This window comes from Pelophylax lessonae (genome assembly GCF_965119305.1).
Source record: "Pelophylax lessonae genome assembly, chromosome: 5".
Taxonomy (NCBI): domain Eukaryota; kingdom Metazoa; phylum Chordata; class Amphibia; order Anura; family Ranidae; genus Pelophylax; species Pelophylax lessonae.
In genome coordinates this window covers 430,600,345-430,626,887 of record NC_138772.1, presented here as the reverse complement: position 1 = coordinate 430,626,887, position 26,543 = coordinate 430,600,345, and the positions used below count along the sequence as shown (strand labels likewise).

Sequence of the window (26,543 nt, the reverse complement as noted above, 5' to 3'; positions counted from 1 at the left end):
GGGGCGTCTTTTGAAAGGAAGGACACCGGAGGAGCTGAGTGACAGTAAGGAGATTGCATCCTTGGGATGGGGAGGGACGCTGAGGCGGGGGTGTACTGCCGAGAGGGACGCTGAGGCGGGGGGGGGGGGAGCTGAGGCGAGCTTACCAATGGTATTTGTATTATGCAGCATGAGGGGGTTAATGTATTGCCACTGCTGGTCACTGATGCATTAGTGACCGACCAGTGGCAGGTAATTAACCCCTTTGTGCTGCATTAGTGCAACCAGTATCAGTGCAACCAGTGTTAATTAACACCGATACTGGTTGCACTAATGCAGCACAAAGGGGTTAATTAACTGCCACTGGTCGGTCACTAATGCATCAGTGACCAGCAGTGGCAATACATTAACCCCCTCATGCTGCATAATACTAATACCATTGGTAATTAAATTAACCTCTTGCCAACCCGTCATAGTACATATACTGTGACAGGGTGGCAGCGACAGGTGTACGTCGCTGCCTGTTTTTGGTGTATGCCCCTGTTCTATCTATTTTAAAATTATTTGGGGAAAAAAAAGTCATTTTCGGTTTTTGGCCAAGGGCATCCTGCATTTTGGTTTTTCGGTTTCGGCTAATATTAATCTGTCAAAATATTCTTACTGCCTCACTCCCAACCTACAGAAAATTATGAAAGGACTTTAATGCGGTATAGTTACAGTAAGAAACCGCATTTTTCTACTGAAAATACTAACTAATCAGTCTTTTTGAGTTTCATCGCAAATTTTAAAACTAGATATATCTTCCTCATATTATTTGAAATCAAGCCAAATGTTTTACATTTTAAAGAAACTCAAAAATGTAGAAGCTCTGCTTATACCTCCATGCTGGGATAAAGGTGCTGAAGCCTCCGATAAAATTGCTGGATTGGCTGGGTTTGATGCAAATGCAGTTTGAGCCTGAAAGTAATGTTAAAAATATTAAAAATATATTTAGCAGCAAAACAGAGCACATTATCCTTACACTTGTAATATAATAGTGATGAAACTAGAGCAGAAATGCAGTTTTAAATGCCAAGAAGAAAAAAACAAACACTTTGCCTTGTTTTTTGTTTAGGGTAGGCAAGGGTGAGAACCTGTTAGGCTTTTCGGGGCAGGATATGTTCAAACAAGACAAGCTGTGCAACTGGGCCGCAGTCGAACAAGGACATCATCAAGTACAGTGCAGGACTTACAGCTATGCATTTAACGTGAGGGCCACCCATAACCCAGAGGAGAAGAGTGTGCAAAAGCAGGGAGTAAAGCCAGCATTACACCTTCTTCCTCCTGAATCACAAGCATTTGACCCTTGATATAATGCAATTACTGGCAGCCCAAAAACTTACTAAATGGTTTAGTCAATTTTTAAATCGTCTTGTCGAGTCGGGTGGGGATTACAGAGTCACCTACAGATCAAACTTCAGTAGAAAATTTGGTTTTGGCTGAAAATTTGAGCTGCCTAAAAACGGCCAGCGTTAGGCTTGTCCACCACCCATTGACAGCCCTCAGACATTGAGAATTTCATTCTAGAATGAAGAAGGGCTTGTCTGTTCACCCCATATCTTGAAAGTCGAGGCATTTTAAGTCTCCAGCAGGGCTTTCAAAAAATAGATAAATACTACACTACTGCATCAGTAACCTCAGAGATGGAAAATGAAACATGACAGCAACATGGAAACTCGCCCTGATCTCTAAAAGGAGATTATAATATATATATACATACACATACACACACACACATACAAAAACATCATCAAAATTTCTAATGCATTGCTTGAACAACTGTATACAAAAAGACTAATGAGCTATCAGACTGAGAACCTGAATGAACACTAAGCTTTTGTAAAATGTGTACTGATTACGGTAAATCATTTACTATGAACGGCACATCAGTCTGCTGACAAGGCCACGCATTACTTATTCAAAACCAATTGATCTAAAGGAATATAAAAAGGGGACACAAATACTCTTCCCAGTGGACCATGAGAATACAAACATTTTGTATATGTGCACACAAAAACCATCTTCAGTTATTCAAATTAGGCCCTGGCTTCCTTCCATTCCTCTTCCTTGTGAGAAAAAAAAAAATACACAAAAGCTTCATTCCATTTACAAGTCCTCGTTTTCATGAAAAACATTAGTATTCTAGGTAGCTTTTTTTGGTACGATTTGAGCTATACATTAGAAAAAAGGTTACCAAGGATTTCAAAGCCTTAACAACTGCTAAATATTTTAACACCATGACATGTGCTACATATCAGAAACAAGTAGATAAAATATACCAGACAAAAATGTTAAACAGAACCTTTCCAGACAAATGTAGAAACATACAGGCATTGGGGCTTTTATCTTCATCAACATTATTAGTATCCAACGAGTCACTGACCTGAAACACACACACATACATACATACATACATACATACAAACACACGGTGTTGACAAGTTTATCGATCTACTACTAAAGAAAATAAAATCAGAAATAGCAGCACCTTAAAAAAAGTCAGCAATGGCAAGTTCCCATATTTCTGCTCTAATAGCTTCCTTTCATACGTGTCATAAGGTAATCAAATTATTTCAATCACTGCATAACTCCATGTACAATAGTCTTACTGACTGCAAATCTTCAAAAACACATGTACCTTTTAATTTGCCACACCCGACATTCTAATGTTCTAACCTTTAGTCAATAAGAACTATTGCAAATAAAAGGAGTTTTCTAACAAACACCATTATCTTCTGATGTCTACAGAGAAGGTGTCAGTATTCAGCTTGGTATGCATAGTAGGAACTTTAAAAACAACTCTAGTTCTTGCTTTAGTTTTTTTGATGACGCCAATAGGATGTTATCGAATGAGTCAGAGGACCGACTCTGTGAAAGTGATCAGTGGCTATACGACCGCTGAATTTCTCTCACTTTAAACCAGGAGCTGGCTGAATAAACCAAACAAACTGATGGCTGCAGAACCAGCTACCAGCTTGTGATTAAAAGAAAAAAGTATGGGTTTCTCATTTTTTTCCGCAGTTATACTTACCTAGGTGGATGCAGCATTGGTCCGATGCTGCATCTGTCCCCTGGCACCTCTACACTGAGAACTAAGCGATCGAACACTGCCGATTGCTCGGTTCCGACAGCTCCCTGAGCAGAGAGCTGCTGATTGTCCCCCTCCTCACTCACTGGAATGCTGGGCTCTAGAGGGGGCGGAGCAGCGGGCTCAGGCTCTTTGTGGCTCGTTGAGAGGCTGAGCCAGTTTCTGTCCAGGCACCAGGCGGATCCTGACTCAGTGGTCGTGATGACGCGGTGCCTGGACCGACATCTGCAAAATCAGCAAAGAGCAGATTTCAGACCGCTCTCTGCTAAAACGGGTCACAGGAGTGCACTCCTGTGACCCATAGGAGATGTACAGTCAAACGAGCTTTGGCTGTACACCTCCTTTAACAGTTCTTTGTGGACATACATAGCACGTCCAAAGAACTGAACTGGTTAAAGAAGACTTCAAGAATACAAGATCTCTGGAACAGGATGGGGTGACAGAAAAGATGTGCATTATACTTATCCCTATTTTTTATCCTCAGGTTAAGTTACAATTCTGAGGTCTCCACGTGATTTCTCTGCACCTTGCTGGTTGCTCTGGAAATCTACACAAAAATATTTAAAGCGGAGTTCCGGCTTCGGGGGTCAAATTTAGATAAAAATATCCCGGGACAGTCAGGGCTAGTACATTCCATAGTGGATAGCCTCTGAACAGTCCCGGGTCGCACTTACCTGTAAGAAGAAATACTTACCTTGAAAAGTTCTTCTCCAGCGCTGCCATCTCAGGTGTGGACAGCTGAAGCCAGCACGTCCTCTTCTGTGGCCTCTTCGTGACGTTGGAGTCCCACAGTGCACTGCACCGGCCCCGCTCGTCACTTCCGGTGCAAGGGTGGCATCCCTGCACAGCTCCCGGGCATGCCCAGAAGATCTTTAGCAGGGAATGCCGCGCCTGCACCGGAAGTGACGAGCGGGGCCAGTGTATTGACTCCTGGGAGCGATGACGTTCAGCTCCCAGGAGTCATCGCAAACCGGAAGTGACGGCGCGGGCCACGGCCGCAGAGGGAGGAAGTGGGAGGAAGTGGAAGGAAGGGGAGTATATTTTCTTCAATATCAGGGTAAGCGACCAAAAAAAAAAAAATGGGAGCATCAATTTCTTTTTCAGGTGGCCCTCAGCAAGCGGATGGCCAAAATCAATTTTTTCGATTTTGAGGCGGGAACTCAACTTTAAGGCCAAGAACTAACCCTGGATGGAGGAGGATGATGGTAGGCTAGAAGCATTCTGGGAAAACTTTGTCCCATTCACATCAATTGCGATGTGGGAAACATACATTTTACATACAGCACGGGAACACACTGCCTTTGTTAGGCCTCATGCACACTGTTGCTCATAAGCACACATTTTTGTTGGGTTTTGGAGTTTTTTTTCTTCTCCTGAACTCCCCTCTATGTTATCCTATGTGTCCATGCACACAGACACACATTTACAAAAGTTTAGTAACAGGGGAGTTTAGAGGATGTTTTCTAAAAGGTCCTGAAATTGCATTCAGGAGAGGGAATTTTGACAACAAAAAACACTGAATGCTGCTAAACTCATGTTAACATGTGTATATGCGTCTGAATGCTAGGCACGTTTAGTACTTGGAGTGTTTATTCATTTAAAATAGCCAGAATAAATTAAAACTGGTTCGGGGAAAACACAAACACGCACGGGGAGTTTGTTTTTTTTTTAAACGCCAATTTTGTCAGGGGAAACAGTGTTCTAATAAACCAGCATGCATAAGGCCTTAGACGCACGCAGAAACCATTAATAGCCAATGGCACCCAAAACAAATCTAGGAAAAAGTTAACGTGTTGTGCCCAAACCATAGAACCACGCAGTTTGGTGCTGCAGGATTTTAAAAAGTCATACTTTTTACATGCTCCCACGCATTTGACAGCCCACCTAAATTAATATGTGGGTGTGACTTGGCCCTTAAAGCTAAAGATTAGGTAAAGGTTAGGGCTTTGCAGGTAAAAGGTTATAAACATTTCTATCACTTCATTCCAAAACAAGGATCTAGGAATTCTTTCCCTAACTAGCACAGGACTCAGCCCTGCCCCATCCAAAACAAAGCAGCTTTTTGTGGAGATATTAGGAAACCACGCCAAAAGAAAAAAATAAATGTCATACATACCTGTATAACTCGGTCAACTTTCAAGTCTTCTAGAGATGGATACAGAGACATGGTTCTTATTCCTGCCAAGAAAAAAAAAAAAAAAAAAAAAAAAAAAAAAAAAAAACTTTGTTAATATATAGATATTACACAAAAAACATTCCAAGAACTAAAAAACAAGAGTTTACTAGAAACATTTGACATCTTAGGCTAAATGTACACGGGACGTTTGCAAAACTCCTTTGAACGCTGGAATTTAACAGCTATGTAAACGACGTTTAAAACATCGGTTGTGTCGCATGCCGCGTTTACGCTCAGATCCCTTTTTAGAGGTCATAAAATCATTCCCCGTTTAAACAGTAAAAACGCAAGCGCTAAACGTGGGTGACCGTTTTTGCAACGCCAGTAAACACATGTTCTGAACATCCTGAACGCAAATAATTGCTTTCCAAAAAACTACACTGAACTCAAGTGCCTCTAAATGACTGTAAACGACTCAGTGTACATAAACAGATAACAGAGGTGGGTTCAGGGGCTGCTGAAAAAAAAAAAAAAAAAAAACGCCCAACTGCTCCTAAATGTCCGTTTATCAGCAGCAGTGTACATGAGGCCTAAAAAAAAAAAAAAAAATATATAAAAAAAGGCAGCAGTGTACATAGGGGAAAACAATCTAATGCTGCGTAGAAAATCCAGCAAAAACATTTTCGGTTACGGCCTGAACTTTGTACTCTTCTGCCATTATACCCATGCTAACTACTCCATAAGATCAAACACGAAAATGATGTATTCAGCTTGTCATAACCCTTTCATGATGTATGTTTACCTGTACATGGAGTGCATTTCCGCACCCCACTAGGTGTATTTTTCTCATTAGATGTGAGAAAAATGCTGAAGGTCAATTGAATATTATACCATCAATAGTCAATGGAGTATTTAACTACTTGACCTCCGGGAATATTTTACCCCTTCATTTCCAGAGAATTTTTTGCTATTGGGCACGGAGCTACTTTAACTAGCAATTACACGATCGTGCAACACTGTGCACAATTTGTTTTGTTCACACAAATAGAGCTCTTTCTTTTGATAGTATTTTATCACCATATTTTTTTTTTTATTTTTGTTCGATACACAGTATCGCACAAAAGGGAGTACATCCCTTACATTTTTGTAAATATATTATACCTTTTCATTAGACAACACTGAAGAAATTACATTTTGCTACAATGTAAAGTAGTGAGTGTACAGCTTGTATAAGGCCTCCTTCACATGGGCGTTCCGTATATCACCCCATTCGTTTGCGGGTGATATACAGACATAATGCATGTCAATGGGATTGCAGATGTCAGCGGAATACCATCCGCTGACATCCGATTTGCGTCCTTTCAGTTCTGTTCCGTTTTTTGGAACGGAACAGAACCCTATTTCTGGGGAAAGGACGCAAAATCAGATGTCAGCGGTGTCATCCGCTGACATCCGCAATCCCATAGACATACATTATGTCCCTATATCATCCGAAAACGGATGGGATGATATGCGGACCGGATGACACAAGTGTCATCCGTGGCCAAAAAAAAGTGCCAGAGCGGATCGCAATACGGTCCGCTCCGTGTCAAAGAGGCCTAACAGTGTAAGTTTGCTGTCCCTTCAAAATAACTTCAAAGGAAGGAGGACGCTGCAAGGATGTTACAGGGCAAACGAGGCCAGTCCCCAACCAGTTTTGTCAGAGCGTGACATCATCATGGGGCATCAACACGCCCCCTGATGATGTCACGCTCTGACGAAACTGGTTGGGGACTGGCCTCGTTTGCCCTGTAACATCCTTGCAGCGTCCCAATTTCCTTTGCTGGGAGACTAGGATTACATCTGGCTATAGCTATTACACATTCTACTTGCAAGATCCCCTCAGGATATTTACCTTGATGCCTGGCTTATCTACCTTAAATGTGAGTGTTTTATTGTCTTTTTCCATTAAATATTACTTGTGTTAAGCTATACTGCACCATGGAGGAGTTTTTTCTTCTTACATGTGCCGATGGTGATATTAATATGTCCATGAGAGGATTGGCTTTATACACCTAGAGGCATTTCCTGTGGAGGAGATATTTGGTCTGACCTAGTGTGAAAGGAGATGACTTCCTGTCAATGTGTACTGAGATCCCTGTAATGGGGATCACACATTTCTGGTAAGAGGCCACTGTTACTGGCATTTGGTGGAGGCTATCCATTCTGATCTTCTCACCCGCATCTTGGACCTCCTATTGGACTCCTTTCTTCTATGGACTCTCTATAATTATGCAATATCATCAGTAGTAACATTGATTGATTTATATTTGGCATTATCGCTCCCTGAAACAGAGCTGCAGCACAGTGGCCAAGACCATACAGCAGTTTAACAGGACATGTTCCACTCAGAACTGGCCTCGCCATGGTCAACCAAAGAAGTTCAGTGCACATGCAAAGCATCATATCCAGAAGTGGTCTTTGGGAAATGGACGTATGAGTGCTGGCAGCATTGCTGCAGAGGTTGAAGGGGGGGGGTCAGCCTGTCAGTGCTTAGACCATACGCCGCAAACTGCATCAAATTAGTCTGCATGGCTGTCGTCCCAGAAGGAAGCCTCTTCTAAAGTTTATGCACAAGAAAGACCGCAAACAGTTTGCTGAAGACAAGCAGATTAAGGACATGGATTACTGGAACCATGTCCTGTGGTCTGATGAGGCCAAGATAAAAGTTATTTAGTTCAGACAAGTGTGTTTTGCCTACAGTCAAGCATGGTGGTGGGAGTGTTGTGGTCTGGGGCTGCACGAGTGCTGCTGGCACTGGGGAGCTACAGTTCATTGAGGGAACCATGAATGCCAACATGTACTGTGACATACTGAAGCACAGTATGATCCCCTCCCTTTGGAGACTGGGCCACAGGACAGTATTCCAACATGACCCCCAAACATACCTCCAAGATGACCACTGCCTTGCTAAAGAAGCTGAGGGTAAAGGTGATGGACTGGCCAAGCATGTCTCCAGACCTAAACCCTATTGACCATCCTCAAAAACGGAAGGTGGAGGAGCTCAGGGTCTCTAACATCTACCAGCTCCGTGATGTCATCACGGAGGAGTGGAAGAGGACTCCAGTGGCAACCTGTGAAGCTCTGGTAAATTCCATGCCCAGGAGGGTTAAGGCAGTGCTAGAAAATAATGGTGGCCACACAAAAGATTGACACTTTGGGCCCAATTTGAACATTTTCAGTTAGGGGTGTACTCACTTTTGTTGCCAGCGGTTTAGACAATAATAGCTGTGTGTTGAATTATTTTGAGGGGACAGCAAATTTACACTGTTATACAAAACTGTACACTCACTACTTTACATTGTAGCAAAGTGTCATTTCTTCAGTGTTGTCACATGAAAATATATAAAATAATTTACCAGAATGTGAGGGGTGTACTCACTGTTGTGTGGTGTTTTTTTTTTGTTTTTTTTTTTTTTAACAGCATCTCATATTAGGTTTTACTTTCTGCTATAAAACATATCCGAAAAAAAAAAAATCCAATTTTCTCATGAATAGCCCAAAATGTATTCCGCTAAAGGTCTTTGGTAAAAAATAAATACAGTGCCTTGCGAAAGTATTCGGCCCCCTTGAACTTTGTGACCTTTTGACACATTTCAGGCTTCAAACAAAGATATAAAACTGAAGAAACAACAACAAGTGGGACACAATCATGAAGTGGAATGAAATTTATTGGATATTTCAAACTTTGTTAAATAAAAAACTGAAAAATTGGGCGTGCAAATCTATTCAGCCCCTTTACTTTCAGTGCAGCAAACTCTCCAGAAGTTCAGTGAGGATCTCTGAATGATCCAATGTTGACCTAAATGACTAATGATGATAAATAGAATCCACCTGTGTGTAATCAAGTCTCCGTATAAATGCACCTGCACTGTGATAGTTTCAGAGGTCCGTTTAAAGCGCAGAGAGCATCATGAAGAACAAGGAACACACCAGGCAGGTCCGAGATATTGTTGTGGAGAAGTTTAAAGCCGGATTTGGATACAAAAAGATTTCCCAAGCTTTAAACATCCCAAGGAGCACTGTGCAAGCGATAATATTGAAATGGAAGGAGTATCAGACCACTGCAAATCTACGAAGACCTGGCCATCCCTTTAAAAACTTTCAGCTCATACAAGGAGAAGACTGATCAGAGAAGCAGCCAAGAGGCCCATGATCACTCTGGATGAACTGCAGAGATCTACAGCTGAGGTGGGAGACTCTGTCCATAGGACAACACATCAGTCGTATACTGCACAAATCTGGCCTTTATGGAAGAGTGGCAAGAAGAAAGCCATTTCTTAAAGATATCCATAAAAAGTGTTGTTTAAAGTTTGCCACAAGCCACCTGGGAGACACACCAAACATGTGGAAGAAGGTGCTCTGGTCAGATGAAACCAAAATCGAACTTTTTGGCAACAATGCAAAAAACATTATGTTTGGCATAAAAGCAACACAGCTCATCACCCTGAACACACCATCTTCACTATCAAACATGGTGGTGGCAGCATCATGGTTTGGGCCTGCTTTTCTTCAACAGGGACAGGGAAGATGGTTAAAATTGATGGGAAGATGGATGGAGCCAAATACAGGACCATTCTGGAAGAAAACCTGATGGAGTCTGCAAAAGACCTGAGACTGGGACGGAGATTTGTCTTCCAACAAGACAATGATCCAAAACAAAGCAAAATCTACAATGGAATGGTTCACAAATAAACATATCCAGGTGTTAGAATGGCCAAGTCAAAGTCCAGACCTGAATGCAATCGAGAATCTGTGGAAAGAACTGAAAACTGCTGTTCACAAACGCTCTCCATCCAACCTCACTGAGCTCGAGCTGTTTTGCAAGGAGGAATGGGCAAAAATTTCAGTCTCTCGATGTGCAAAACTGATAGAGGAGACATACCCCAAGCGACTTACAGCTGTAATCGCAGCAAAAGGTGGCGCTACAAAGTATTAACTTAAGGGGGCTGAATAATTTTGCACACCCAATTTTTCAGTTTTTCATTTGTTAAAAAAGTTTGAAATATCCAATAAATTTCGTTCCACTTCATAATTGTGTCCCACTTGTTGATTCTTCACAAAAAATTACAGTTTTATATCTTTATGTTTGAAGCCTGAAATGTGGCAAAAGGTCGCAAAGTTCAAGGGGGCCGAATACTTTTCGCAAGGCACTGTAAGTCCCAAAAGTGTATATTATTTGGTTTGCATGAAAGTTATATCGTCTGATACTGGAATTAGTATTTTTTTATTTTATTTTTTTAAATTGTAGTAGTGGCGGTGATCAGTGACTTCTAGTGGGACTGCAATAGTGTGGCAGCCAACCTGGCACTAGCTAAGCTAACGCTGGCTGCGGGGGGGGGGGGGGGGGGGGGTACACGGGCTGACTGACACCGACATCAATAGTGACATGAATACACTGATCAGTGCTAATACTATACAAGGTCACTGTACTAATGACACTGGCTGGGAAGGGGTTAACATCTGTTTTTTCCCTGCTTAAGATGTTGTATGTACATGTGCTGATAAGAATCAGGATGACTGGAGAGCCGAAAGAGAACCTAATAGGTGTGCGGTTGTTCATTCACTATCAAATAACAGGCTGGGGCAAGGAGATGACCACACGGTATTGCTAACTTGAAGTAGAGAAAAGTTAGGTAACCAGTCTGGCTCTAATGTCTGGGTAGGCTGTGTAAACCCCAAGATTGGCTTGAGAGAAATACAAATCCTTGGTCAGGTAAAACCGCTCCAATATAAACAGTGTTTTAGCATTTCTTTGTAAAATGCAAATAAAGAAATCATACATACATCTGTCCACACTGTTAACCCTTAGTAAACTCCTTCTCAAGTCCATCAGTCCCCTCTAACAGACTGAAAACTGAAATCCAACAGCTATTTTACAAAAATCATTCATGGTTTTATTATAAATTGCTAGTACTGTGATAGTTTTTAAGCCTGCCATTACCCAATAGATATTCTATACATTTGTCTTACTGTGCATGTACAGTTCAACTAATATCACTGGTAAAATTAAATTCCACAAAAAAAGTATGCTCATTTAAAAAATAAACTGAAAAGTCATGAATAAGAAAGTAGAGAATGTCTAAATGAGACAAAAAAAAAAAAAAAACACCCGCACACCACAAGAGCTGAAAAGGATTAGGTGATCAGCTGACCTCTGGCAGATGACAGTCATATGATACTCACGTAGAGTGCAAAAATCCCACACATCGCATCACAGCCATTTACACAATCTGCTAAAGTCCCAAGAATAAGTAAAACAGGCGAGGAGATTTACTTCCACCAACAAAACCCAGGATGATAAAGTATGATTTTGAACACAATACAGGGATGTGTGATAACACACCCTTGTATTGTGTTAAATTAGCTAGTTTATAATATTTTAGATATTATGTGTGCATTTTATATGCCAAGTAGGGCTGAAACCACCAACCAATTGACATAGTTGTCGACTATTTTCATTATACGCTGCTCAAAAAAATTAAAGGAACACTTTGAAAATCCATCAGATCTCCACAGGGAAAAATAACATGCTGAATATCTATACTGATATGGACTGGGTAATGCGCTAGGAATGAAAGAATGCCACATCATTTGATGGAAACCAAAATGATCAACCTACAGAGGGGCTGAATACAAAGACACCCCAAAAATCAAAGTGGAAAAATGATGCAGCAGCCTAGTTCATTTTAATAAAAATTTAATTGCAGCAACTCAAAATGGTACGCAGTAGTTTGTATTGCCCCACATAGCATTTCCTCCCAGATCTGGACCAGGGTATCACGAAACTCCTGAACAGACTGAGGTGCAACCTGGAGGCATCAGATGGACCCAAACATAATGTCCCAGAGGTGTTCTATTGGATTTAGGTCAGGCAAGCATGGGGGACATTCAATGGTATCAATTCCTTCATCCTCCAGGAACTGGCTGCATACTCTCACCACATGAGGCCGGGCATTGTTTTGCACCAGGAGGATCCCAGGACCCACTGCATCAGCGTAGGGTCTGACAATGGGTCCAAGGATTTCATCACGATACCCAATGGCAGTCAGGGTTCCATTGTCTAGACTGCAGAAATCCCTCAATATGCCTCCCCAGACGATCACTGACCCACCACCAAACTGGTCATGCTGAACGATGTTACAGGCAGCATAACGATCGCCACAGCTTCTCCAGACCCTTTCACGTCTGTCACATGTGCTCAGGGTGAACCTGAGCTCATCTGTGAAAAGCACAGGGTGCCAGTGGGGGACCTGACACGTCTGGTGTTCAATGGCAAATGCCAAATCAAGATCTACGGTGTCGGGCAGTAAGCGCAGGGCCCACTAGAAGATGTTGGGCCCTCAGGCCACCCTCATGATGTCTGTTTCTGATTGTTTGGTCAGAGACATTCACACCAGTGTCCTGCTGGAGGTCATTTTGTAGGGCTCTGGCAGTGCTTATCCGGTTCCTCCTTGCACAAAGGAGCAAATATCAATCCTGCTGATGGGTTAAGGACCTTCTACAGCCCTGTCCAGCTCTCCTAGACTAACTGCCGGTCTCCTGGAATCGCCTCTATGCTCTAGAGACTGTGCTGGGAGACACCGCAAACCTTCTGGCAATGGCACATATTGATGTGCCACCCTGGAGGAGTTGGACTGTCTGTACAACCTCTATAGGGTCTAGGTATCGCATCATGCTACCAGTAGTGACACTGACCCTAGCCAAATGCAAAACTAGTGAAAAAAAGAAAAAACTGTTAGAAAAGGAGTAATATATATATATATATATATATATATATATATATATATATATATATATATATATATCCCTGGCCTCCACCTGTAAAACCATCCCTGTTTTGGAGGTGGTCTCATTGTTGCCCACCTAGTGTACCTGTTAATTTCATTTACACCAAAGCATCTACAGCCGATTAACAACCTCTTCTGCTACTTAACTGACCAAATCAATATCTCAGGAGTTTAAGAGAGTTGATGCTGTACTCGAATTAAAAAGGGTTCCTTTCATTTTTTTTTGTAAGCAGTGTAGATCAGTTGGGCAGCCGAGTAGCTAACCTGCATACAGAATGCATTGTTAACATATCAGGAAATGCAGTGAACACATACAGTTGGGAACACGGTCCATACATGTCATGTGTGAAGTAGCAATCAATGCCTCATGGGACATGTAGTTCTGGGCTGATCATGCCCTGTTCCCGTCTTCCCATTTAAGCTGACCACATTTATCATGGCTGCTGATCCATGATACCATGGTCAGATTATGTGCTTCTGTCATCCAGCTCTCTTCTCAGAGCGTCTGCATCTCCCCCTCTCGCCGTTGTCACTTCTGTAGTCTGTGTGTGAGAACTTGATCTCCTCCCCTTTCCTCTCCTGCCTGTACAAGTCTATTCCCTGTAGCTGCTCCAGTGCTTGTAAAGTAAAGAAACATTAAAAGCTAGTTTGGCTGTACTTTTGTGGACCACAAGATCAGAGTTGGTTCTGCACTTCTGTGACCCTTTTTTCAACTGACAGTGGGCTAAAGTCCACTATGGGCTGATGTCACAGAGCCAGTCCAGGCTTGGGAAAGATCTGAGCTAGCTGCTCCTATCGCCTCCACAGCCCAGAGCTCCAGTGAGAGGGGGGACCCAAAGACCAGACAGCCGCTTATGACAAGTAACTAGCTCTCTGCTCACTGAGCTCTTAGAACGGAGCGATCAGCAGCGTTTCATCGCTCAATTCTAACCCTTAGAGATGGCGAGGGACCGATGCTGCATCCAACTAGGGGAGTATTTTTGTTTTACTTTTTTAAATCAAATAAACACAAACTCATACTTTTCTGCTAAAGTTACTTTGATCCTCTCTAGTTTAAAGGTCCCTGTTCAGTAGAGTGTGTGTCTTTTGCTTAAATCATACTGTTAGATACCTTCTTTGCAGAGCCCTGATGTGCAGACAGGGAAGTCACCTGTCTAAGCCACCCCACTGTACTCCCCTCACATCGGGAAGGAAAGCAGAGGGAGGTCAAATGGCAGCACAGCAGGGCTCTGCAAAGAAGGTATTTAGCATCATATATTTTAGGAAACACACACACACGCTGTACTGAATTGGGACCTACAACAGAGAATCAAAGTAATACATGTGACATTACAACCACATTAACCTCTTGCTCACTGAGCACTTATAACCCTTCCTGACCAGGCCAATTTTCAGTTTTTAGCGCTGTCACACTTTGAATGACAATTGTGTGGTCATGCAACACTGTGCTCAAACAAAATTTTTATCATTTTTTTAACTCAAATAGAGCTTTTTGGTAGTATTTAATCCTCTTTTTTTTTTTTTGCTAAAAAAAAAAAAAAAAACTCCACACACCAAAAACATTTTTCATAAGTTATAAAATTTTGCAAACAAGTAATTTTGCTCTCTTTCACTGATGTGCACTGATGAGGCTGCACAGTTGGGCACCAATAGGAGTCCCTGAAGGGCCGTACTGATCGGCGGGATTCATGGGCACAGATGGAACCAATGTCCCTGTAACAGAAGCTAGTTAATGGCTTTCTTCCTTTTCTCCTTACGCTGTCAGTGTGAGGAGAAAAAAAAAAAAAAAAATAAAAAAAATTGCCTGCATTCCTCTTCTGCTATAAGCTCATGTGACCATAAACTTACAGCAGAATTGTTCAGCAGAAAAACTATAGCTCTGATCAGCCTCAAGTTTGGATCCTCCCCACCAATGCTGCTGCTTCCCTGTCTCCAGTCGGTCCTCTTCCTCCAAAAAAGCTCTCCCACACTTTTGCTGCTTTCTCCTGCATCACAACCCCCCCCCCCCCCCCCAGCACCAATTTCCTCTCCCACACCGAACCCACCCCCTCCAGCTTCAGTATGGAGAGCTTGGTAAACATGTGTATTCATTCGCTATTTTCACACAAATGGGTGGGCTCAGGGTGCACTGCTCTGCGCCCCGGGTCCACCCTTTTCTGAAAAAAATAGTTTTTTTCTAAAATGGAAATAATGTAATGTTCTTTGGGGGGACTGGTACCATTTGATCCACAGACCAGTACCGGTCCACGGCCCAGGGCTTGGGGGATCACCGGAGTAGCCTACTGCTACCGTACCAAGAAAGGAAAAAAAAAAAAAACACACATTTTCTTTTCACTTTAATCGCTGCCGGGGTAAAGAGCTTCTTTTCCGGGTCTTCCCATTCTTTCTTTCCTACATTTTTCAGAGATTCATGTACTGGAAATGTACTAGGTTTTTGTAGACCCTTATACATCTCATGTAGTGCAAGCTCTGTGATTTTCTGCTCTTTGATACAGAGTGTATCTGCTATGGCCCTCAGTAAATTATCCATGTCCTCCGAGGGGGGGGGGGGGGGGGGGGGGGGAAGAGTGAGCCCTCTGATGCTGAATCCTCATCATCCGAGTCAGAGCATAGGCCACCTTCGGATTCTGATTCCAAGTCGTCTGCATTAGTCCACATCATCCCCGCTGCATGAGGGAATGGGTGTCTTGTTGGTAGATGGAGTGCTGGCGTGACTGGAGCTTCCAGTTTTTCCTATGGCTGTACGAAGGGGAACAATTGAGCGTTTAATTTCCTTTTTAAAAGCATTAAGCATATCCTTAAGTAACCCCTGAGATTCCTTGGCCACCATTTTATTGATGCGTTTCTGGCATAGGGGTTTTTTTCCATTCAAGAGGAAACCCGTGACCGCAAGAAGCGCATGCCTTGCTACTGGTCTTTGCCTTTTTCTCTTCTGGGGTCTTTGTCTGTAAATAAGCACAAAGGGGGGGGGGGGGGAATACCAGCGGCATCCTAAAAGCTGGGGGGGGGATGGTAGGGGTAAAACCTCACGGGGGCCAGCTTGCCCCAATGTGCTGCCCGTGACCTGCAACTGCCCAAGCTCACTGAGCTGGATGGAAGGCTGGTAAGGGAGACTCCTGCAATTAGCACAGAGACTGAAAAATAAACAGATGCAGCTCCTGTGGGTCCGGAGGAAACACAATCAAACTGAGGCAGAAGGTATGGCATTTTTTATAATGGTGGACTACTGTGTTTCCTGTTTCAGGTGGGAGGAGCCCATCTCTCAGGTGCTGCCCTAGAAGACGATTAGAGAAAAGGCTGTTTTGCCAACCACAAGAATGGAAGGCATTTGGAGTTAGTGAGTTTTTCCAATCTAAAGCGAGAGGGATGACTAACAGCACGCGAGGTGGTGTTTGGAAGTGCAGAGCAACTCTATCACTTCTATGGGGGCAGGAAGGGGGTCCCACCCCCCTGCCACTGACTTTCCCGGGCTCTACCATCTGATCATGGAGCCCGGGAGCTGCGGCCGGTGGTGATGGCTGCACAGAACAGAGAGACATAGGAACGGACGTTGTTCCTCACTCTCCGTGACCCCAGGAGCAACAAGTAGGTTGTCACTTCCGGTTCCGCCTCAGTTTACCTACCCATTGGTTGGCTGCATGGGAGGCCAGAGATTTGGGGCCCCAGATCTCTCCATAAATGAGGACCTGTCATGGCCCATGCTGTCACAAGGGATGTTGTTCCATCTCGCGATAGCAATAAAGTGAAGCCAAAAAAAAATGTAAAGCATCCCCGTCCCCCTTGTGCTTACGTGCAAATGCGAACTAATACGTTACTCCTGCGCACATATGTAAACACTGATCATACCACATGTGAGGCAAACCACAGAGCGAGAGAAATAATTCTAGCACCAGGCCTCCCCTAAACTGATAACCTGTAAAGGCGTTTAAAGTGCCGCCTATAGAGAATTTTAAGCACTGTAGTTTGTCGCAACTCCACGTGCAGACACAATTTTAAAGAATGACATTTTAGGCATTTACTCGGCATAACATCTTTCACATTATACGAAAAACTATGGCGACTATTGTGTTTTGTTTTTATTCATTAAGGTGTTTTTTTTTTTTTTTAATAAAAAATAGAAAAAAAAAAAATTGTGTTTGAAAAACCGCTGCACAAATACTGTGTGACATAAAAAAGAAAAAAATTTGCAACACTAATTTTATTCTATAGAGCTTCTGCTATATAAATATATGCTTATTTGTTTTTTTTTTATTGTTTAGGGGTTCTAAGTAATAATTTTACACGTAGGAGCGAAGTGTCAGAATTACCGAATACAAAGTGGTTAATTCTAAATACTGTCCATGTTCCTGATGTGGAGATTCACCATTTGTTCTGATGACCAATATCTCAGACTGAAAGGGGAAATCCGAAATTTCCCACGAACAGGGAGTATTGGGAAATATCTTTAAAGTATTTCTAAAGCCATTTTTTTTTTTTTTTTTTTACACTTATAGATAGAGTAGGGAATGGTTACAACTGGTTAATTTTTTTTGTTTGTTTTTTTTATCATCCATGTCACGGCTAATAAATATTCCTTAACTTGCTGTCCTGTCGACAAAGCAGGAAGTGAGAGGTAATCTCTCTTAAATTAGGTAAATCTCTTAGTTGTCACTGGAACAAGAGTCCCCACTGGAGGATATTCCGCTCTATCCTTGTTTTGGTGCCAACTCAAAACTTTTGGATTTTCCCACACTTAGTTCCAGTGAAAATGGTCATCAGGACAAGAGGGTGTATCTGCTCAGTGGGAATGCAGACCGCAATACGTTTTTTTACACGTACGGACAAGACGATCCTGGCCAAGTCTAACAATCAGACAATCCTGCTATTTTTTAAACTTTGGAGTTCCCCTAATCACTAAAAAACACCCATACCCTAAAGAAGGGTGTTATTTTTGAACCCCTGAAACACATTGGCCATTTTAGGTTTCAATTGCTATGAATATCAATATTAAAAAAAGACTCTGGACTTCTAAGTTTTCCTAAATGTGAACTCTTGTTCTGTTGTGCCTCCAGGACAGGAAGTCAACTTTCCCCAACTAGAAAAAAATTCCCCACTCAATCCAAACAAAGGTTTTGGCTTTAGACAAGTTGAATGGTGTTGATGAATGAATATACATCACAAAATCAAGTTTATTTTTTAGGCTTTTTTTTCCCCACTTTACTGTGGCCTGGTAATCCTGGCAGTATGACTTATTTTTCCAACTTCCTTTAACTGATCGAGCTTTACAAACAAAGTCACAGAGTGCGGACAAACAGTTCACCACTTTTGTTTTTGGATTTAAAGGGTTTGTAACCCTAAATTATGCTTTGCTCCCAGCCTCCCCATTTTAAGCTGTCATCCTGCACTGTACAAGTAAGTGTTTGTTAGAAACAATGCCTAAATTCTTTTGTGAAGTATCTTCAGGCCGGTCATACTCTATACAATTTTCCTATTCAATTGTCTTTAGATTTACCTTTAGCTATGTAGGGCAATGGCCTGCCTGATTGCATATACATTGAAAGTGTTTAGGTTTGACCTCATTATGTGGTTATGGTAAATCTAAAGGTAAAATGAAGAAAAAAAAAAAAAAATTGTATAATGTATGGCCAGCCTAATACTCTGATCCAGGGCTAGAGCAGGAGGAGCCGGGCTCTCCCTCTGACATCAGCTGGGCGTCTCAGCCCCTCCCACTGTAGCCCTGGATAGAAGTAGCAGGGCGGCCAGGAGTCACATGACCGGCCTGAAGATACAGCACAAAAGGGCATTTAGAGGCTCTGTTTCTAACAAACACTTATACAGTGCAGGGTTTGAGCCTAAAAGAGGGGCTGGCAGTGACATTTTAGTTTTTTTATTAACAGCAGCAGGGGGCAGAGAAACAAACTCCCAAGCATACAGGCAGGCGGGGGGGGGGAGCAGAGCTGCGGATGACCGAGGCACGTAAACTGACCACAGTGTCCGGGCTCAACAGCCATGATCAACCGTGGAACGATCCTTTAAATCTTCAGGTCATTTACGATTATGTATGAAAACATTCCAGGGGATATCAACATAGAAAAAAAAAGGACTATTTTGATGGTATGGCTCTTCAAAATGGCCTACGTCAAATAAAAAAGATCTCTACTGCCTGTTTCCATAACTTTACCAATCCATGCAGCAGATTCAGGTAGTTCTTATTTATTGCACCAAATTAAACAATTTCCTGCAGGTCTTAGATTACAAAACCGGAGATAATTAAAGTGGAGCTTCACACAAAAGAGGTCGCTTTCAGTCATCCTCCCCCACACTGGTTTATGACAGGGCTTGACAAATTTTCCTGATATCTAGGAGCCAGCTAAAAAAGTTAGGAGCCAGTTTTTTTTTTTTTTTAAACTAACAACCAAGCTCTATTTAATAAAACGGATACTAAATTTACACATGAATACGACTAGATCCCCACTCTCCTCTATAGCGCAATTGGATGAAAACAGACTGTCTCTTTCCATCCGATGCCATCTGATCCGATCCACGGGATGGATAGAAAATGGAACCACCATCCGTCTGCTTTTGGCGGACAGGATCAGATGGCGGCAGATTACTGCTCCATAGAGGAGAATGAAGGGTCCGATCAGGTCTGCCTGAAAAACTGACAGGCGGACCTGATCAGACAGCCCGTGTGAAAGGGGCCTTCAGCTGTGGCACGGCAATGAAAAAAAAAAAAAAAAAAATATATATATATATATATATATATATATATATATATATATATATATATATATATATATATATATATATATATATATATATATATATATATATATATATATATATATATATATATTATATATACATATACACACACACACACACACACACACACACACACACACATATATAATTTTTTTTTAATAATAATAATAATAATAGGAAAAAAATATTTATTTTTTTAATAATTAAAAAAAAAAAAAGAAAATATTTTTTTTTTTTTACATTTAAAAAAAATTAAATTAATAATAATAACCACACTCCCTGTCAAAGGTAACTGGACAGGGAGATGGTAATGCATTGAGAACAAACAGGCAGTGGAAACAGTCATTACTCCCAGCCACCACAAGAGGGCGCCAGTTCCCCATTGGAAGCCTCTCTCATCTCAAGTAGGCCGAAAAGCCGGGGGCCTCAATTTTCGGACGGCGCGGAAGTCCGTGCAAAAATTACAGGACACCTTCTGCAGGGCACCCCTGGCGCCAGGTCGCTAATTCTAGTCGCAAATGCGACCTGGCGCCCGGGGATTGTCGAGCCCTGGTTTATGAAATGGCACTTTTTTTTGGGGGGGGGGGGTGTTAAGCGGGTACCTAATTTTGACAGGTACCCTTTTCCACTTCTGTTCTGTTCGACAGCAGCAAAAGTTCTCCTCGCAGTATTCCGGAACACGTCACAGGTCTCAGAAGTCTATGGGACCATTCACAATGCGCAGTAGGAACCCAGCAGTGAAGCTGCGAGCTGTCACAGCCAGGGGCTCACAGTTAAGGTGCTGGGGCCAGGAGACGAGAGGTGAGCACCGCGCTGGATCGTGGGACTGGTGAGTGGCTGTTTATTAAAAGTCAGAAGCTACACTTTTTGTAGTTGCTGACAAAGGAGACTGGAGCTCCTCTTTAGAGTGGTAGTAAAAAATTATATATACATACACACACACACAAACTTCACCCTGCAAGACAATATCATATTGTGCTATGCATCGCATACTAGCACGTTATGAAAGACTTCAAGCCCTCCAGCGGGGCGCTGTCACAGCTGCAGGGGCTTCCATCTTCACCTGGTTTTCCTTCCAGCTTCGCGGACTCCGGCCTTCCGACTGGCAGAGTCACAATGTCACCCCCGCGCAGGAGTCTTGGCGTGGCACACATCTCTCAAGGAACGGCACAGGTAATATTTCCTTTCAGAGGGCATGCGCTGGTGATGTCACCGGCTGCTGCTTGTTAGGCTATCTACTAAACCGTGCACATTTAGGAAATATACATTTTACCTACAGGTAAGTGTTATTATAAGCTTACCTGTAGGTAAAAAATATAAAAACAGTTTACTACCACTCTAAATTTGTGTACAGAGATAGGCAGATCGACTCACTGTCCGCAGAGTAGCATATTCGCTGTTGCTACTCCCTCCCTGTCACTGGTTATTAAAGTGGAACTAACCCCATTGATTTAACAGTTTCAAACCGTTACATTTCCGGCATCCAGGATTGTAACAGTCACATTGGTTGTGCTCTCCACCAAACTGTCAAACCATCAATAGGCTGATGTCATAACTGATCACATGTGCAGCATCTTAGCAGCTGGAGATCAATCAAACCAAAATGGCAGCTTCCTTGGCTTAAAACAAAAGGAGGGTTTAGTTCATCTTTAAAGCGGAGCTCCAGACTCCTTCAGAAAAAAATTAAACGTCAGCAGCTACAAATACTGTAGCTGCTGACTTATTAGGACACTTACCGGTCCACGAACCCAGCGGTGTCTTCACTCAAGATGATTTTTAAATCGGCTCTTGGATGCTGTTGCCGCCAACATCTCGGCGGCGGCCTTACTGCTGGCTCCCTACTGTGCATGCGTGAAGCGTGCTGCTCTTTGAGCATAGCTCGGTGGCAGGATAAGGAGGGGGGGGGGGCGAGCTTTCAGATTAATTTGCCGCAACAAAGTCACCCAGAAGTGGGCGAGTACCTGTCAAAACCAGGTACCCACTTCCCCCAGCCCCCCGAAAGGTGCCAGTGTCTGTGGCAGCAGAAGGAGGGAGGAAGCATATAAGCGGAACTTCCCCATTTGGGTGGAGCTCTGCTTTAAGGATGCTGCCTGCCTCCTATCAACTAATGATGCCGCAGTGGGTGGAGCCTGACGTTAAAGCTAAGACAATAGTCCCCCCATCAGGTCTGCTCTCACCTTGTGATTGACAGCAGGCACATTCTTTAGCCAATGGCAGCATGTGTATTGGTTTTTAAGGGGAGCGGTTGGAGAATTAGTGTCTGTAAAGCCCTTTTAGCCTTCACCTCGCCAAATACAAAACTTTCTGCTGCTGCGACGTCTGTGTGACCTCTTCAGCGGCAGAGAGAGAGAGCGAGCCACTATACTGAGGTCATAGTGTCCACTCTCAGTGCATGCACCACTGTCTACAACTATTACACAAATCTGTCACCAGCACCTACATTTGTCACGTGCAGGCACATTGATTATCTCAGACACTCCTGATGAATTCCAGGTTCTGTGTGTGTCCACCATCAGGGTTTCTATGCAGTCACGTGACTTCAATCCCCAGCTCTATCCCTTTTTTCTGATGTTGCTGTAGACTTGACCTATGGACGCCAGACGGTGACATCACTGCGCTGCATTGTGGGCCGGCTGACGCACAGCGCCCAGGTCATGTGACCACCTAGAAAACCTTAGAAGCCATGTATTCAGTAGGCGATGTCTGTGGGGGTATGAGGCCATAGGGACAGGTATGTTGTACTGAGAGCTCTCCTTCCACTGGAAGGGAGGGGGGGGTGTCTGTGGGGTATGAGGGCCATAGGGACAGGTATGTTGTACTGAGAGCTCTCCTTCCACTGGAGGGGGGGGGATGTCTGTGGGGGTATGAGGCCATAGGGACAGGTATGTTGTACTGAGAGCTCTCCTTCCACTGGGGGGGGGGGGGGATGTCTGTGGGGGTATGAGGCCATAGGGACAGGTATGTTGTACTCAGAGCTCTCCTTCCACTGGAGGGGGGGGGTGTCTGTGGGGGTATGGGGGCCATAGGGACAGGTATGTTGTACTGAGAGCTCTCCTTCCACTGGGGGGGGGGGGATGTCTGTGGGGGTATGGGGGCCATAGGGACAGGTATGTTGTACTGAGAGCTCTCCTTCCACTGGAAGGGGGGGGGGGGTGTCTGTGGGGGTATGAGGCCATAGGGACAGGTATGTTGTACTGAGAGCTCTCCTTCCACTGGGGGGGGGGGGGGATGTCTGTGGGGGTATGAGGCCATAGGGACAGGTATGTTGTACTCAGAGCTCTCCTTCCACTGGAGGGGGGGGGTGTCTGTGGGGGTATGGGGGCCATAGGGACAGGTATGTTGTACTGAGAGCTCTCCTTCCACTGGGGGGGGGGGGGATGTCTGTGGGGGTATGGGGGCCATAGGGACAGGTATGTTGTACTGAGAGCTCTCCTTCCACTGGAAGGGGGGGGGGGTGTCTGTGGGGGTATGAGGCCATAGGGACAGGTATGTTGTACTGAGAGCTCTCCTTCCACTGGGGGGGGGGGGGGATGTCTGTGGGGGTATGAGGCCATAGGGACAGGTATGTTGTACTCAGAGCTCTCCTTCCACTGGAGGGGGGGGGTGTCTGTGGGGGTATGGGGGCCATAGGGACAGGTATGTTGTACTGAGAGCTCTCCTTCCACTGGGGGGGGGGGGATGTCTGTGGGGGTATGGGGGCCATAGGGACAGGTATGTTGTACTGAGAGCTCTCCTTCCACTGGAAGGGGGGGGGGGGTGTCTGTGGGGGTATGAGGCCATAGGGACAGGTATGTTGTACTGAGAGCTCTCCTTCCACTGGGGGGGGGGGGGATGTCTGTGGGGGTATGAGGCCATAGGGACAGGTATGTTGTACTGAGAGCTCTCCTTGCACTGGAGGGGGGATGTCTGTGGGGTATGAGGCCATAGGGACAGGTATGTTGTACTGAGAGCTCTCCTTCCACTGGGGGGGGGGGGGGGATGTCTGTGGGGGTATGAGGCCATAGGGACAGGTATGTTGTACTCAGAGCTCTCCTTCCACTGGAGGGGGGGGGGTGTCTGTGGGGGTATGGGGGCCATAGGGACAGGTATGTTGTACTGAGAGCTCTCCTTCCACTGGGGGGGGGGGGGGGATGTCTGTGGGGGTATGGGGGCCATAGGGACAGGTATGTTGTACTGAGAGCTCTCCTTCCACTGGGGGGGGGGGGATGTCTGTGGGGGTATGGGGGCCATAGGGACAGGTATGTTGTACTGAGAGCTCTCCTTCCATTGGAAGGGGGATGTCTGTGGGGTATGAGGCCATAGGGACAGGTATGTTGTACTGAGAGCTCTCCTTCCACTGGAGGGGGGGGGGTGTCTGTGGGGGTATGAGGCCATAGGGACAGGTATGTTGTACTCAGAGCTCTCCTTCCACTGGAAGTTGCTTTTCTATGCTCAGCCCCCCCCTATAGAAATCATTCCAATCTCCATCCTGCTGGCCCAGTCACAGTACAGCTCTCCCTCTATGACCCGGGTAATAGAAGGAGGAAAACAAAGCCCACCTGAACACAGGGCGTCTGCACACCACACAGGCCGGAACCTTCCAACTCCCTGACAAGAAAAGTGTAACAAGACACGACCCCACACCGGCGCCTACGGGACTTACCTCTGTCACACACCGGAGACCGTTACTCTCAGCTGGAATGGCCGCACGACGCCTTCAAGAGAAAAGTAATGACGTCAGAGGGCTGCGGTGCCAGGAAAGACAAAGCGAGAACCGGGGGAGGGGCCAGGGCGGAGACGTCACTGAAGGAAACGAGACTCGTGACCGCCGCCTCGGGGAGTGTGTCAATGGGTAGAGGGGAGGCAGAGGGCGGGATTACTGTCAGAGCACGCCCCTTTCCTTCTAAGACTTTCACTTCATGAGTGTGACGTTGGCGATCAGGAGGGAAGTCTCTGGTGTGGGATCTATGCTGGATTGCATACACACTTCTATAGATGGCGGTGTGAGCCTCATGTATCTTCGTCTCCTCTGGAGCATTTCATTCATGTATCACATAATAAAATATAACCAAAGGCCAAACTTTGTTTCTGTTATTTCGTTTTGGATAGAGTGGAGAGGGATTAGAACACCTGTCATTGTTATCCTTGTTATTATTATACAGGTTTTATATAGCGCCAACAGTTCGCTCAGCGCTTTACATTAAAGTGTTACTAAACCCACAACAGTAAATTTAGTGTGGTATATGCAGTAAAACATGCTTGTTATACTCACTGTGGACCCTAAGGGGTTAATCCTCTGCATTGTGTAAAAAGGCTGCGTGATCCTCCCTTTCTTCCACTGTCCCCAATCCATCTCCTGATAAGACAGAACCTCTGGAGTCACTCTGCACATTCTCAATTTGATGTTTATTGGTAAAGAGGTTTTTTTGGAAGGGTTCATATTATCAACACTAGACCAATCAGCACTGTCCAGACAGAGGGTCAGAATTCATGCAGCCTCGTAGGGCAGTCAGAATAGAATAAAAACTTCTCCTACAAGCTTTAACCAGACACTGATATAAGTCACAAGCCTGCTATATACTGCTAATGAGAAAATGTATTTAGCAGTTTATATTTAAAAAAATAATTGCATTTCCATGTTCTGTGTACTGTGGGAGACCAGATATAGTGAATGCAGGGTCCTGGGTTTAGTAGCATTTCTATGTTCTATATACTGTAGGAGACCAGATATAGTCAATGCAGGCTCCTGGGTTTAGTAGCATTTCTATATACTGTAGGAGACCAGATATAGTCAATGCAGGCTCCTGGTATGGTTGCCAACCGTTCCGTAAAATACGGAATCGTCCCGTATTTTAAACAGACAAGTGCTGTTCTGTATCAAACTGATTCCGAACGCACTTTCTTCCGTATTCGGCGGTACCTTATTGGTGTTCGTCACTTTCATCATGTAGTGACTGTGCGTCCCCTCCTCTCCGCCTTCTGACCAATTCCGCAATGCTGTGCCAATGACGTCGTGACGTCACAACGTAACCCCTCCCTGCATTCCCCGCCCAGCGCCCGCGGTACCAAGAAGAAGAAGAGAAGAAGAAGAAGAAAGAAAACGAAGAAGAAAGAAAACTAGCTGCTGCTGCAAGAAAGCGAGCAGAGCACAAGAGAAAAAAAGGTAAGCAGAAGAGAGAAAAGGGGAGAAGAGCAGAGGAAAGGGGAAGGTTGAGCAAAGAAAAGGGATATTAGGCAAAGCAGCAGATAAAAGGAAGGAGAGCATCCCATCAGGAGAGCAAATAAAATGGGAAGAAGAGACAACAAAATGGGACAGAGAGCAGAAAAATGGGGAAGAGGAGCAGAGGGAGGAGAGCAAAGGGAAGGAGAGCAGAGAAAAGGGAAGGAGATTTAAAAAAGGGGAAGATGAGCAGAGAAAAGGGATAAGAGAGCAAAGAAAATTGAAGGACAGCAGAAGGAGCAAAGAAAAGGGGAAGGAGAGCAAAGAGAAAAGGGGAAGGAGAGCAAAGAAAATGGAAGGACAGCAGAAGGAGAGCAAAGAAAAGAGGAAGGAGAGCAAAGCAGGGCCGGCCTTTGGGGTGTGCGAGCCGTGCGGCCGCACAGGGCGCCATGGGCAACAAAGGCGCCGTGCGGCCATCACAGCTCGCAGAAGATCAGGCCGCACAGCGGGAGGTGAGCGGCGACTGCGGCCTGGACAGGGTTAACATAGGCCGCGGCAGCCGCTTACCTCCCGCTGTGCGGCTGTGCCTCGTCACCCATACTGATGCAG

The 26,543-nt window shown here is 44.4% G+C and overlaps 1 protein-coding gene across 1 annotated transcript in view; it reads right to left on the bottom strand.

Annotated features, from left to right (window-relative positions):
- The window catches only part of SDCBP (syndecan binding protein), a 55,643-nt gene extending 31,054 nt beyond the window's left edge, over positions 1 to 24,589 (bottom strand). The window contains exons 1-3 of the mRNA XM_082257492.1: positions 24,438 to 24,589; positions 5,223 to 5,284; positions 858 to 936 (exon numbers count right to left, since the gene is read on the bottom strand). Of these exons, the coding sequence (XP_082113618.1) occupies positions 858 to 936; positions 5,223 to 5,273 (130 nt within the window). The 5' untranslated portion in view covers positions 5,274 to 5,284; positions 24,438 to 24,589. The remainder of the gene's footprint in view (positions 1 to 857; positions 937 to 5,222; positions 5,285 to 24,437) is intronic.
- Positions 24,590 to 26,543: the final 1,954 nt, after the last annotated feature.